The sequence below is a fragment of the Bos indicus genome, chromosome 28, assembly GCF_029378745.1.
Source record: "Bos indicus isolate NIAB-ARS_2022 breed Sahiwal x Tharparkar chromosome 28, NIAB-ARS_B.indTharparkar_mat_pri_1.0, whole genome shotgun sequence".
Lineage (NCBI taxonomy): Eukaryota > Metazoa > Chordata > Mammalia > Artiodactyla > Bovidae > Bos > Bos indicus.
In genome coordinates, this window is record NC_091787.1 from 14,423,840 (window position 1) to 14,438,911 (window position 15,072).

General features: G+C 39.8%; 1 protein-coding gene across 6 annotated transcripts in view; it reads left to right on the top strand.

Moving 5' to 3' along the window:
* Window positions 1–15,072, top strand: part of BICC1 (BicC family RNA binding protein 1) — a 347,294-nt gene that overhangs the window by 312,158 nt on the left and 20,064 nt on the right. For 5 of the 6 annotated variants that reach the window (XM_070782052.1, XM_070782050.1, XM_070782054.1 and 2 more), the window contains exons 15-17: window positions 2,382–2,541; window positions 5,789–5,828; window positions 6,131–6,285. In XM_070782052.1, the coding sequence (XP_070638153.1) occupies window positions 2,382–2,541; window positions 5,789–5,828; window positions 6,131–6,285 (355 nt within the window). The remainder of the gene's footprint in view (window positions 1–2,381; window positions 2,542–5,788; window positions 5,829–6,130; window positions 6,286–15,072) is intronic. The other variant, XM_070782051.1, reaches the window with a different exon arrangement.

Here is a 15,072-nt window from a genome sequence, read left to right on the forward strand (position 1 = left end):
ATTTAGCACAAGTGACTCCATTTTGGGCCTGTTGTCTCTGTAAATCTTCTTTGTTTCCCTGCCCTTCTTTTAGCTGGTTGGTTTTATATGTGGAGCCTTTAAACCACCTATTTTGCTCTGAAACGTGAACGTTCTCTCTGCTTTTTGGTAATCAGCACGGTGATTTTAACTCTTTGAAAATTTTTGCTGTAAGAAATTTTCTCAGTGTGAATTCTCCTTCATTTGGCTTTGAATTTCCAACTTAAACTATGGCTCCCTGTTCCAAGTTAGTTAATTGTTCACTTTGATAATAAGTACATGGTAGTATCATGAATTTACTTATTACAAACACTGTGAATATAATACCTGTTTTATATTAAATATAAATATGGGCTTCCCTGATGGCTCAGCTGGTAAAGAATCCGGCTGCAATGCAGGAGACCCTGGTTTGATTCCTGGGTCAGGAAGATCCATTGGAGAAGGAATAGGCTACCCACTCCAGTATTGTTGGGCTTCCCTTGTGGCTCAGCTGGTAAAGAATCCCCCTGCAATGTGGGAGACCTGGGTTCAATCCCTGGGTTGGGAAGATCCCTAGGAGAAGGGAAAGGCTACCCACTCCAGTATTCTGGCCTGGAGAATATACAGTCCATGGGGTCGCAAAGAGTTTGACATGACTGAACGACTTTTCATTTCTTTAACTTATATTAAATATAGTTCTCCCTTGCCATAGCACTGTTAAGGATAACACATGTGTTATCTTTACTTTCTTTTTCCGTTTATTTTTTCAAATAGGCAGTCTGTTCATGTTTTAAAAATGCAAAACAGTGGAATGCTTCCACATTGAAAAGTTTTGCTCTCATCCATTTCATCCACCCAATTTCCTCTACTGTCTTTTATATTCTTACAGAATAGTGTCTCTAGGCAAATATAACACATGTATTTTTTAAATTAAATTTTTTTATTGAAGCATGGTTGATTTAGAATGTGTTAAATAATAATTCTATTCTTACTTCCTCCATTCCTCAGCAAAATCTGTTTTGCTTTCATGAAAAGAAAAATCTGTTCTACTTTTATAAAGTCTTTGATTAATTATCATTGTTCCCATTTTGTCCAAATCTGCTTTATCTGTGTTTTTCTTGACATGGTACTAATATGCCAAATTAACATTATTTGTTATAGGGGGCTTCCCTGGTGGCTCGGATGGTAAAGCATCTGCCCGTAATGTGGGAGACCAGGGTTCAATCCCTGGGTTGGGAAGATCCCCTGGAGAAGGAAATGGCAACCCACTCCAGTATTCTTGCCTGGAAAATCCCATAGACAGAGGACCCTGGTAGGCTATAGTCCAAGGGATTGCAAAGAGTTGGACATAACTGAACGACTTTCCTTTCTTTCTTTCTTTCTTAGAGGAATAATGTTAGGTTAGAGAAATAATTCTGGCTTTAAAACTAGCAGTGACGTGCACTGCATACTCCCTTGCCTTCACTTACGCTGTTCCCTCTGAGTTGCTGCTGTTCGATGGTGAACCTGCAGATGCCCTTTCAATTCTAGGTCACAAGCCCGTGTGAGGCCTCTGTGAACTTGTGTCAAACAAACAAAGCTCTTTGCTCTTCCTGTTGTGTTCTAATAGCCTTTACTAAATTCCTCTGAATTCCCCTGGTATAACTAAATAGTGAATGATAAAAAAAAAATGTGTGAACAGATCAGCTCTTTGACTAATACTATTTGTTATTTCTGTTTTACTTGAGCTTAACCTTCAGTTGGAGTTAAGCTTGAGGTGCATGTCTAGGGCACTATAAATTCTTATAATTCAGATAACTCTCCCTCATTTTAAGAAGCACTTTCATGAGGTGTTCTTTCCCTGCACCCTGAACAGATACTAAACATTTATTTATCTGCTGCCTTTATCACAGCAGATCTGTAGCAACATCATGTGTATTGCACACAGATGAAATGGGTTATCTGCATGCTTTCAGACTGACTCAGTTTGTTCAGATTAGGTAAGCATGGGTCAGAGATCGCTCCTTGATGTCTATAAACTAGAAATCTTGTCTGTATTCCTATTCCATATGTACCATATACAGAATGTTATATATACATATTTACTTTGCATGAATATATATCTTCAAATAGTTTCAACACCATGTTGAGAGTCAGCAAATCTGCGTTCGTATCCCGTCTCTACCATTTACCAGAGGCGGGACCTTGGATAAGGTGCTTCCCCCATGTGAAAAATGGGGACAGTAATACTGCCTACCTCATGGCAGTGCTCTGAGGATTGCATGAGATAATACCTGTAAACGGTGGACATGGTAAACCTAAGTAGTAAACGTGGCCCCTGGCAAAGGTGTGGTACATGTGAGTGTAACAGTGGCATGTGCAATTCCAGACTCTTTCTTTCACAGCAGCACTGACAGGCTCCTCTCAGATCCTGAACTGAGTGCTGCAGAAAGCCCACTGGCTGACAAGAAGGCTCCGGGGAGTGAGCGCGCTGCCGAGAGGGCCGCCCAACAGAACAATGAAAGGGCCCGGCTTGCCCCACGGCCATCATACGTCAACATGCAGGTAACGAGTAAAAAAAAAAAAAAAAAGCGAGAGTCATCCAAATATAAGCTGTCTAGATTGAGGGAAATGGGGAATTCAGTGAACCTTTAGCAGTAGAGCAGAAATTCCGTTTTCCTTCTGCATGCTCAGTTCAGTTCAGTTTAGTTGCTCAGTTGTGTCCGACTCTTTGCCACCCCATGGACTGCAGCATGCCATGCTTCCCTGTCCATCGTCAACTCCCGGAGTTGACTCAAACTCATGTCCATTGAGTTGGTGAGGCCTACTCAAAATTAAGTTTAAATATATATGCAGTAGTTAGGAATTCGGAAAAGGCAATGGCACCCCACTCCAGTACTCTTGCCTGGAGAATCCCATGGATGGAGGAGCCTGGTAGGCTGCAGTCCATGGGGTCGCTAAGAGTCAGACAGGACTGAGTGACTTCACTTTCACTTTTCATTTTCATGCACTGGAGAAGGAAATGGCAACCCACTCCAGTGTTCTTGCCTGGAGAATCCCAGGGACGGGGGAATCTGGTGGGCTGCCGTCTATGGGGTTGCACAGAGTCGGACACGACTGAAGTGACTTAGCAGCAGCAGCAGCAGCAGCAGTTAGGAATTGCTTTTGCTATAAACATTAAAAATGAAATGCAGGATTTAGTTTAAGTGAGGAGAATTCTTTAAAATATTAAAAGTGATCTAACATGGTCTATGTCACTGTGTCTTATGCAAATGACATTTTTCTTCTATTAAATAATTTAGATAAATATGCGAGCTGCTATTTCTGAGCATTTACTACCTCATGACATAGTCTTAGATAAATAGATATAATATCCTTCTATCTGTGAAATGGGGAAGATGAATTTGTTTGGTGCTACTTAGACAGTTATAAAAATAACTAATATGAGGCTTTAGTTTTTTGACAGGAGATACTAAATGTTATTGATGATTATGTTGGTTCACAGATTTTTATGATTACTTTAAACAATTTCCTCAGCAGGGATTTTCTCTGTATACATTTTCAAACTATTGGTCCAATTACCAAAAAAAAAAAAAAAAATAGACTATTGATCATGGAATTCAGAAATCTGATTTTTATATTGATCACAATATGAAAGATAAGGATTCTGTGCTTTTAGAGATGTCTATAAACATTTGGCTTCAGTGTCTGAATTAATGAGTAGACTTACCTACTTCATAGTAAGATATATCATCTCCATCTCCCCACCTCCAAAAGAGAAAAAAACTTCACAGAGTCTTAGAAATAAAGTTGTCACAAATATGTCAAAGTAATTAATTCATGAAACTAAATTGTACTTCTGTAATTCCAGTGAAAACTACAGCACAGTCCTGCTTGTCTGCTTATCCTAATCCTTTGCATTTGAACATTTTCATGTTTTTAGATGAATGTTTTTACAAGAGCCATGGCCTTTACAAGGTGCAAAGTTAAAAACAAACATTTATTACATTTTCTCTGGTGGATATATTTTCAGTTATTATACATTAAAGTTCTCTCATTTAAAGAGTATCAGATTCCTTTATGGTCCCTTTGTGAGTTTCATCCATCTTGTGAGTCTTGTCTTTTCCATCGAGTTTATACCTGTAGTGAACCATTTCATGTTCCTTTCTTTTAAGATGGATGAGAGTATTCCTGGCGATAGAGTTTCAATTTAAATAGATGTTATTTATGCCATTAGTGAAGAGCTGACTTTTAAAATCACTAAGAAATCAATGATAAGAGTTACTGAGCTTTAATAGGGAGAGAGACTGAAGACTTATGTGATTTCTGGAGCTAAAGATGACCTTTGTCTCCTGAGATGACCTTTGTCTCCTGACCATTCTTGGACTTCTGAATCTCCAGCTCTCTTTTCACATTTATCTCACTTTCTAATTTATTTTGTGGTTATTTCTCTTTCTCCTCCCTGCTAAGCCTCCATATGATTTGAGGCTATAGATTATTTTTGATTCATTGTTTTATTCTTCCACAAAGTGTAGCACAGTATCTGTAACCAGAAGGCACTCAATAAATATTTATTGAACAAGTAACTTTAGAATCTCCCCACATCTTGCCTTAGACATTAGTCATTAAAAGTTGATTTTAACTCCCAGAGCCATTTTAGACCTAGGATTTCAAAAACATTATCAAACTGTGTTATCTAAAAGTCTGACCCTCCCAATTTACTGCCGTGTTCCTTCTGGTTGATCAGTCAGCCAGTTTATTTTCATTATTTTGACCCAATCATTTGTGGTGCTTTTTGCTTTTAGAAGTATCCTGTTTCAGACCATAAATTATATGGACACCCTGCATATGATGGTATAGTCCTCCTGGGAGGAAGGGCCAAAGGGCTCGTCAATGGATTCTTGACCTATCTTTGAGACATTTTTTTTCCTAACTTACTGAAGTATAGTTGATTTACAATATTGTGTTAGTTTCAGTTGTATAGCAAAGTAGATAAACATATATATGTATATATCTCTGTTCTTAGTTTTTTATTTATAAGAGACATTTTAAAATCAAGCTTAAGTTCCTGAAACACGAGAGTTCAGAACCCTGAGTCAGCATTTGAGATGTAGCTGTATCTGGACTTCACCTGGGTCTGTATATAGACCCATCTGTGTCGTAGTCACATACTCAGTGTGGATGAGAAGAATAAATGGTGCCATCCTAGTCCTGTGCAATACGAGATAAATACGTTTCATTTTTTAACTTAGGTTTATATTTTTATTTAGGTTTAATTTTAATGTTCTACTTGTGTCATTATTAAAGCTAGACATTTGTCATTTATGTCATTTTAAAAGCATAGATGATGCCAATTAAGTTACATAATTTCATAGGTTGTTGTGACATCATACCATTTTACCCAAATGAAGAGGGGATTTTGAGAAACAAGGGAGGCCAATAATAGATAACCTGAAAGTATTTTGAGAATGCATTGTTTTGAAATTTAGCATAACTGTTATTAAGTTAGCATAGATTGATCCTGGTATGTTAAATATCCATAATAAAGAGGAATTTTTTTCCCTTTGAAGGAAGATTTCTGACTCTTGTCACTGTCATGACTTAAAGTCAGAAGTAGTGTATTATTATAATGAACTGGTTTTGAAAACATGTTTAAGTTTATCAGACTTGCATGGATTACTGTCACATTATGGTGCAGAGCTTAGCGTTTGTCTCAGGCAGGCTCATGGGCTGTAGTCGTGTAATCTTTCTGTGGAGTATTGGTGTGACATTTGGATAAACTGACAATAAAGATATTTTCTGTCTTTTTTAGGCATTTGACTATGAACAGAAGAAGCTATTAGCAACCAAAGGTATATGATACATTATGATCTATACTTTGATTTTTTTCAATAGACACATAAAAACTTTTTCAGTACTGATATTGAACTGAGAAACTGGACTTTCATAAAAGGAAACAGAATGTTTCGGTTCAAGTTGCATAAACTTTGTTGAGGTTGAATAGATTAGCATTAGATCAATTAAGAAATAATGTATCATTTTAAAATTTACTGTTAACTTGTATAAAATGTTTTATGAAGACATTTTAAGGTATTTTGTGTTAAGAAATGCATTAAAAATAGCAAGCATTTGTTTTATGTTCTCTTTTCCAAAGCTATGTTAAAGAAACCAGTGGTGACGGAGGTCAGAACACCCACAAACACGTGGAGTGGCCTGGGGTTTTCTAAATCCATGCCCGCTGAAACTATCAAGGAGCTGAGAAGGGCCAACCACGTGTCATATAAGCCCACAATGACGACCACCTTTGAGGTTTGTAGAGTCATGCCCTACTTACTCTTCCCGTTGATTCTCTCAGCAAAAGAGAACCATCTTCTCTCCTCTCCCGTTCTCTATTTACATAAGGACAATTTCTTAATGGTGATTTGCTTTAATTTCTAATATTGTAAACGTATTGCTATGAAATAGATACAATCTGATATATTATGATCTTTTGCATGTTTTCTTTCAAAGTTGTTGATCAGCTATGAAGGAAATTCGGATAAATATGTTTTTGTTAGGGGAGAATGTCGGAGAGCAGGGCTGAGATTAAGCAAAGGGCATATGTAATATGCCATATAAAAATGTATAAGGAATCCCTTCATTCCAGGGTATCACTCGCAAGCCCACCAGAAGGAGAAAAGGCAATTATTCAACAAAAACAAGTTTGCAGATCTGAGTTAAAAATTCAGCGTGTTCAGATGTGCCAGGAACACAGCAGGAAGTATCACAAACAAGAGCTCCAAAACATGATGCTTCCCAGATGTTCGCTGCAGGGCTTAGGGGTGAGACAGGGAAGCTGGCATCCTCACCACGGGGAGAGGGACCCAGAGCTCCTTGCTTCTTGGCTGGGCTGTACGTGACTCAGTCAGCAAGGCCTTTTCAGTTGCAGACTGTCAGATTTTGGCTCTAAGTCTTTTGCAAGTACAGGTGGAGTTGGAATGTGTGTGCATGCACACACTCACACACACAACTGCAGAGACTGCACAAACCTAAAAGATGGATGAAAATTATCAATCCAAGAATCACAATGTTCAGTCAGACCACTGGAGGTTCAAAAACAAATACTGGTTAAGCATTTCATAATTGTTAGTCTAATCACTAGTATTTGCAGATTGACCTTCATTTCTCCACCCATTTTCTTTGTAATAAATTAGAATGTTGATGAAAGGCAAATACAAACATGCAATTTTTTCCCCCTTTGTCTCTTTGAGAAAGTGAAAAAGAAAGTACTATTGAAATACTAAAAAGCACAGTCTCCTGCAAATTTCATTGTCAGACTTACAGTAGCAACTTGGCAGGGTATATTTAAAGTCTGAAGTTACTGTTGGCAGCTAGAATGCAGGAATCATTGTGAACAATTTGAGGCCCTAGGAGGTATACACCCCCCTTTCTGCCATTCTAGCTCTGAGAGAAAGTCAGCATCTCGTTTCATTGGCAGAGACCTTAAAAACTGCTGTGCTCATTCTTAGGCTTCCACTGATAGACCTGCAGTCGGCTGTTGAGCTCACCCCCACCTTGAGCGGAATGGAGCTTTAGGTGGTTGATTATGTTTCTGTCATTTCAGAGATGAAATTGTTCAGTTTAGAAATGCTAATTCAGTTCTGTTCTCAGAGACCAATAGGATGACAGGTTGAAATGACGATCGTTCTAATAAAGTAGTTGTCAAACGCAGGGGCTGTGGGAACCTGACAGCCACCACCGACACACGTACAGCTCTGATGAGTGACTTCACGCCTCAGAGCCTGTTTTCTCATTGCAGTTATTCTGAGCGTGCTGTGGGAGAAGGCACCCGGTGCTTAGAGTGGTGTGCAGGAAGTCTCAGTAATATTTAGCAACTCCTGTTATTTCCACCAAAGAACTTTACCCCGAGGAAAACCAAGAGCCTGATGAAAGATGTGATTCATATACATATATGAATGCTTATTACTGGAGGTATTTCTGCACATTCAAACTAGATATGCTTTTTATATCTAAAGGAATACTTTAAAGTGTTACATGAACACATAATGTGCTAGTAATAATTACCTTAAATCACATTCATTTATTTCTTTGATGTTTTATACGGTACATTTTCATCCACGAGCTTATTTGATCCCTATAAATTCCGAGCGAGGAAAAGGGTCCCAGATCAGTTAAGTGTCTTACTTGAGGTCATGGCAGTAGTTGTTAGAAAAAAGGACTTGAATTCATTTTGCAAAATTTCTTTATCCTCGGGCTTTTCCTAATGGTTTAACTCAGAGGGTACATAGCAAGTTAGTGTTAGTCAGTCATGTCCAACTCTTTGCAGCCCCATGGATTGCAGCCCACAAGGCTCCTCTGTCCATGGAATTTCCAGGCAAGAATACTGGAGTGGGTTGCCATTTTCTTCTCCAGGGGATCTTCCCGACCCGAGGATTGAACCTGGGTCTCCCACATTGCAGGCAAATTCTTTACCATACAAGGTGATTTATAAACACTCTAGAGCCATGTTAAAAGACATAAGAATCACTTGGTGCACTTAAAAATGCAGATTCTTCCCCAAGCATCTCACTCATCAGGGAAACAGCCAGCAGGAACCAGTAATTTACATTTTCACCAAAAGCCTAGTCTGATTCTGATGCAGGCACCCTCCTGGAAACACTGCTCTGCAGGGATCTACTGTAAAGGGGAATGACTCAGACGTGGTGTCAGAATCTGGAGGGCCTCTGCTCTGGGTCTTGTCCAAGGACGAGTGGACTCTCTATGGGCTTGACTTTGCAGGCTCCTGACTCAGTGGCTGAATCCCTCCTGTGGCTTTTCTTGCTTTGGTTCTCTCGGGCCAGCCTGTTCCACCTTGCTGCCTAATGTCTAACAGCTCATTCACATTGAAAGGTTGGGGAGAGGATGAAACCAGGGAGATCAGTGCCAGGGCATTCACCAGGTAACCTGCTTTTATTCACGGCCCCTTTAAACGTCGTGATAAGAGAGAGAATCAGGCTTTCTTAGGGAATGATTCTAGATTCTCGCGTTGTGGAGGACTTTCATACAGCCCAAAGCCATCAAAATGAGGTAAAAAGACCCTTACCTGGCATGACCTGATACTCTGAAGCAGCTGCTTTTTGTGAATGCCTGCCCTCCTCTTTATTCCGCTAAAACTCAGAGGGATTGTTAACTGGGCAATTAATGGGTTAGAACATAGAGACAGGGTGGGAATTGAGAAGGACCTGGGGAAAAGTGGAAAGGGCTTAAAATTTTTTTATAAGATTTACCACATCTCCACTTGTAGCACTATTTTAAAATCAGGGGGTGGTTACAGCCAGAGTGGCCATCATCAGAAAAACGCAAACAATAAATGCTGGAGAGAGTGTGGAGAGAAGGGAACACTCTTACACTGTTAATGGGAATATAAATTGGTATAGCCACAATGGAAGTTTCTTAACAAATTAAAAATAGAGCTACCTTATGACCCTGCAAGGAGATCAAGCCAGTCAATCCTAAAGGAAATCAGTCCTGAATATTCATTGGAAGGACTGTTGCTGAAGCTGAAACTCCAGTACTTGGGCTACCTGATGCGAAGAACTGACTCATTGGAGAAGAGCCTGGTGCTGGGAAAGATTGAGGGCAGGCAGAGAAAGGGATGACAGAGGATGAGATGGTTGGATGGCATCACCGACTCGATGGACACGAGTTTGAGCAAGCTCTGGTAGTTGGTGACGGACAGGGAAGCCTGATGTGCTGCAGTCCGTGGGGTTGCAAAGAGCCGGACACAACTGAGCAACTGAACTGAACTGATTGATGACTCTGCAATCCCACTCCTGGGCATATATTCAGATAAAAACATGATCAAAAAGGATATATGTACCCTGTGTTCACTGCAGCTCTGTTTACAGTAGCCAAGACATGGAAGCAACCTAAATGTCCATTGACAGAGGAATGGATAAAGAAGATGTGGTACATATATACAAACAATGGACTACTACTCAGCCATCTAAAAGAATGAAATAAGGCCATTTGCAGCAACATGAGGGACCCAGAGATTGTTATACTGAGTGAAGTAAGTCAGAGGAGAAATATCATATGACATCCTTTATATGTGGAATCTAAAAAGAAATGATTCATATGAACTTATAAAACAGCAACAGACTCACAGACTATGAGAATGAGCTTTATGGTTGCCAGGGGGATGGATGGGGGAAGGCATAGTTAGGGAGTTTGGGATTGACATGTACACACTGCTATATTTAAAATGGATAACCAACAAGGTCTGTATAGCACATGGAACTCTGCTCAATGTTATCTGACAGCTTGGGTGGGAGGGGAGTTTGGGGGTCAGTGTATTCATGAAGATGTATGGCTAAGTCCCTTCACTGTTCACCTAAAACTATCACAACATTGTTTGTTAATTGGCTATACACCAGTACAAAATAAAAAGTTAAAAAAATTAGGTGGTAGTTAGAAACACTCTTTTTCCGTATTCTTTTCCAAAGAAAACCAAAAACAAATGGACAAGTAGAATGCTCTAGGGAAGCACGTTTAGCCAATGGGTCCTGACCGGTGTGGGTTACCCAGTGTGCAGGGGATCAAGGCACATGGTTTTCCTGCTCTAGGAAGCTTGCTTTAGGCAAGAAACTGATGCTTTGAACACCCTGGTCACATTACTGAGAAACTAGACTTGAGTGACTGTTTCCAGTTTTAAGGCATTTTTGAGAAATTAGGCTTTTCCGAAGAACTCCTTTAGATAAGAAGCAAGTAGCTTGAGGCTTATTTTTGTTTTCTTCAAGACTCAAAAGTATGACCCTATCCACTTAATGATATACTGGGACAGCAAAGGTCAAACAAAAGGTTGCTTTGACCTGCAGTTTTTCTGACATATCAACAGAACTAAAAAGTTTTGGATTTTCCTTTTCTTTTTGCCACTTATCTCTTAAAGGCATTAGAAATGGTTGCGTATTCTCTGGAGTAGGTAAAACCTGCATCGGAAGTTAAAAGAAGGTTTTAAATTTACCCCTAAGAGTAATGAGGTGGTCTGACTATTTTAAGCCTTACAAATCTAAATAATCTTGTGATATTTACCAGTTTGTTGTCTTCTAACATATCACAACAAACTGGTAAATATCACAAGATTATTTTTTATTTAATGTTTTTAGAAAACATCATGTTTAGCCAGATCTGAGATACCTGTGTGAATGAAATCAGCTTAGATCTTAGATGAGTGACTTTTTTATACTCAAAAAGAGTTTAGATATAGAAGTTTTAAAATATATAGAAATACTATATAATGGTCTCTTTCCTGGTAATTAACCAGTTTGGAGCATGTTCTTATTTCTCTTGCTACATGGAATTTATCTGGTTGAATTATGTTAATGATGGTTTTAACTGAAAAACCCATTTTTTTGGTGTGAGGAGCCTTCCTTTCCTTAGGCCCCTTCCCAAAAGTCAGCAAAGAGGATCCCATAGATGTAGGAAAAGGTAACTGTGAGATCTAGTAATTCTGCAAATATTTACCAATAAGCATTTCCTGTGTTTTAGATGCAGTTCTGGGCATTAGGTACAATGCCTGAATACAGATTCTTGCTTTCATGGATAGAGCTTTCTTTTGGTGGGTAGAGAGAAATATATAAAAAGTTAACCAGAAGGTGTTAAGTAATAAAAGTTCTTGATAGATATGAAACAGAGGCTATTTTATGTTGTGTAGTTTTAGCTGGCTTTAATGAGCAAATGACATTTAAGCTAAGGCTTACACAGCAAGAAAGGGCCAACCTTGTGAATATCTAGGGAAATAGTACTAGGCCAGGGAAACAGCTGGCATTATCATATTGGAGTCAGAGCAAACTGGTAAGTTCATGGAGCAGAAGGTGGATAGGGTGGTGGAGCACTGAAGATAAGGTTGGCAAGACAGGCAGAGACTTGATTATGGAGCATTTCAGCCCATGGTTAAGTACTGGGAAGGGATTATTATAGGACTGTGTGCCGAGAGAGGCATGGTTTTGTTCTAATTTGCATTTAAAAAAACAACCTACAACCTAGTTGCTTCATGGAAAACGGATTATTGGGGTGGGAGGCAAGAAAGAATCAACATGTCATTAAAGAGGCTGTTAATGACAGTGGTGGAGATTGGTGAAAGTAGGTAGATTTGGGTATGTTTAGGTACGACATTGGTGAACTGACAAATAGGATATAGTGAGAGGACGAACGAGTGTGGCTCTTAGAAGTCTGGCTTGAGCAACGCGGTGAATGGTCATCACTTACTGAGATGTAGGGATTCTGGGAGAGGAGTGGATTTGAGTGTAGCTGGTGGGGATGGTCGTGAACAATATGGTTTCAAACACTCTTAATTAAAATGTCTGTGAGACAGTAAAATGGAAGTGTCAGATTGGCAACTCTGTGATGCTAAATTTCAGTAGAGAATTCAAACCCAGAGGTAACAATTTCAGTCATGGCTTGTTGTGGTCCTTTAATGGACCAGAACCTGGTGGTCTAGAGTTGACGATAAGAAAGTAAAGGAGAGAAAGAGGCTGATATTCCTTGGTTTATGCAGAAAGCCAATAAAGCCCCTGGTACGGGGCTTGCTCTGTTCATGGAGGCCTCAGGCGCCCTCTCGATGGGGTGAAGGCACAAAGCACCTTCTCGAGAGGGTCTCAGAAGCCCGGGCAGGAAAGTGAACTCAGAGGGCCTCTGCGCTCCAAAGAAATAGCCTGAGAGAGAGAAAGAAAGAAAGAGAAAGAAAGACATGGGGACCAGAGCTCTGATGGGGCAAAGGTGTTTTAATCAACATGGTGTGGGCATATATACTGTAGTTATTCTCAGCAAAGATAAAGATTAAAATTCCAGACTTACAAAACATAGGCAATCCATATTAAAGAGAGAGAGAATTGTAAATAATCACTTTTAACATATGGTTCACAAGAAGGAAGAGTGTACTTATCACCGTATAGAAAAACTAACGAAGGAAATGCCTGGATCCCTCAGCCCCGGGGGAGGCTTGCCTCTCCTCTTAATTCCTGAATATTCAGGAATTAATAAGGAACAAAGGATTCCTGACAGATCCAAAACAGCACACAGGAAGCCTCCTGTTAAATGCTTCCTGACAATGGCTGTTGTTAAGCTTTGAGAAAGGTTGTGATTACTGATTACTTAAGGAGAAAGTGTAGAGAGAGATGATGAGGAATGTGAAGACCAAACCTGACATTTGGAATAGAAAAGAGAGGAAGCTCCTGCAGTCAGGATGCACAGGGCAGATGGGAAGTCTTGAGAGTGGTGTCTGAGTGGTATCATCATGCCCTGAAGAAAGAAGTGTTACAGCAGGGCACTGTCAGCTGTGGGTGTGCTGCCGTGGGACTGAATTGAGTTCAGTGACCTGAATAGTAAAGGATTCTCTTGGAATTACTCAGTAAACATAAAACTTGGGTTATCAGAAAATGTTGACCTTAATACTATAGATATATAGTACAGAGTATGGTACCTGTAATATAGTGATTAAATAAATGAATAAAGAATGAATAAATACAGGTTAGGTGTAAACTTTGAGACCTTTTAAATTACTATTTTTATTTTGATTTGGGACAGTTCATTTTGATTTCCAGGCACTTGTCATTTGCTGGACAGATCATGTACTTATTTGGGTGAGATAACACAGGACCATCCAGATTCCTCTCCACCCTCCATTCTGTGAGCCTGACTCCTCTCAAAGCACCGGCTGTAGCTGCACCACTCCCCTGCTCGTCCTGGTGAGGTGCTAGGCAGAGAGTCTCTATTGTGCCAGATGGAGGGCTTGCCTTGTGGTTCCCCAAAACAGGAATCTTAGCACCTACTCCTCCAAATCTTACAGGAGTGACTCTTTTTACTGGGGCCTCTCAGAACTCCACCAGATGTCCATCTCATTATACGGGACTGGAGTACAAAAGTAAGAAGTCAAGAGATACCTGGAGTAACAGGAAAATTTGGCCTTGGAGTACAAAATAAAGCAGATCAAAGGCTAACAGAGTTTTGCCAAGAGAATGCAATGGTCATAGAAAACACCCTCTTCCAACAACACCAGAGAAGACTCTACAGGTGGATATCACCAGATGGTCAATACCAAAGTCAGATTGATTATATTCTTTGCAGCCAAAGATGGAGAAGCTCTATACAGTCAGCAAAATCAAGACTGAGAGCTGACTGTGGCTCACATCATGAACTCCTTATTGCCAAATTCAGACTTAAGTTGAAGAAAGTAGGGAAAACCATTAGACCATTCAGGTATAACCTAAATCAAATCCCTTACGATTATACAGTGGAAGTGACAAATAGATTTAAGGGATTAGATCTGATAGAGTGCCTGATGAACTATGGACAGAGGTTTGTGACATTGTACAGGAGGCAGTGATCAAGAAAAATAAATGTAAAAGGCAAAATGGTTGTCTGAGGAGGCCTTACAAATAGCTGAGAAAAGAAGAGAAGTGAAAGGCAAAGGAGAAAAGGAAAGATATACTCACCTGAATGCAGAGTTCCAAAGAATAGCAAGGAGAGATAAGAAAGCCTTCCTCAGTGATCAGTGCAGAGGAATAGAGGAAAACAATAGAATGGGAAAGACTAGAGATCTCTTCAAGAAAATCAGAGATACCAAGGGAACACTTCATGCAAAGATGGGCACAATAAAGGCCAGAAATGGTATGGATCTAACAGAAGCGGAAAATTTTAAGAGGTGGCAAGAATATACATAGAGCTGTACAAAAAAGATCTTCATGACCCAGATAATGATGATGATGTGATCACCCACCTAGAGCCAGACAAAGGTAAGTGGGCCTTAGGAAGCAAAACTATGAACAAAGCTAGTGGAGGTGATGGAATTCCAGGTGAGCTAGTGGAGGTGATGGGACAAAGCTAGTGGAGGTGATGGAATTTCAAATCCTAAAAGATGATGCTGTAAAATTGCTGTACTCAATATGCCAGCAAATTTGGAAAACTCAGCAGTGGCCACAGGACTGGAAAAGGTCAGTTTTCATTCCAATCCCAAAGAAAGGCAATGCCAAAGAATGCTCAAACTACCAAAAAAGTGCACTCATCTCACATGCTAGCAAAGTAATGCTCAACATTCTCCAAGCCAGGCTTCAATAGTAT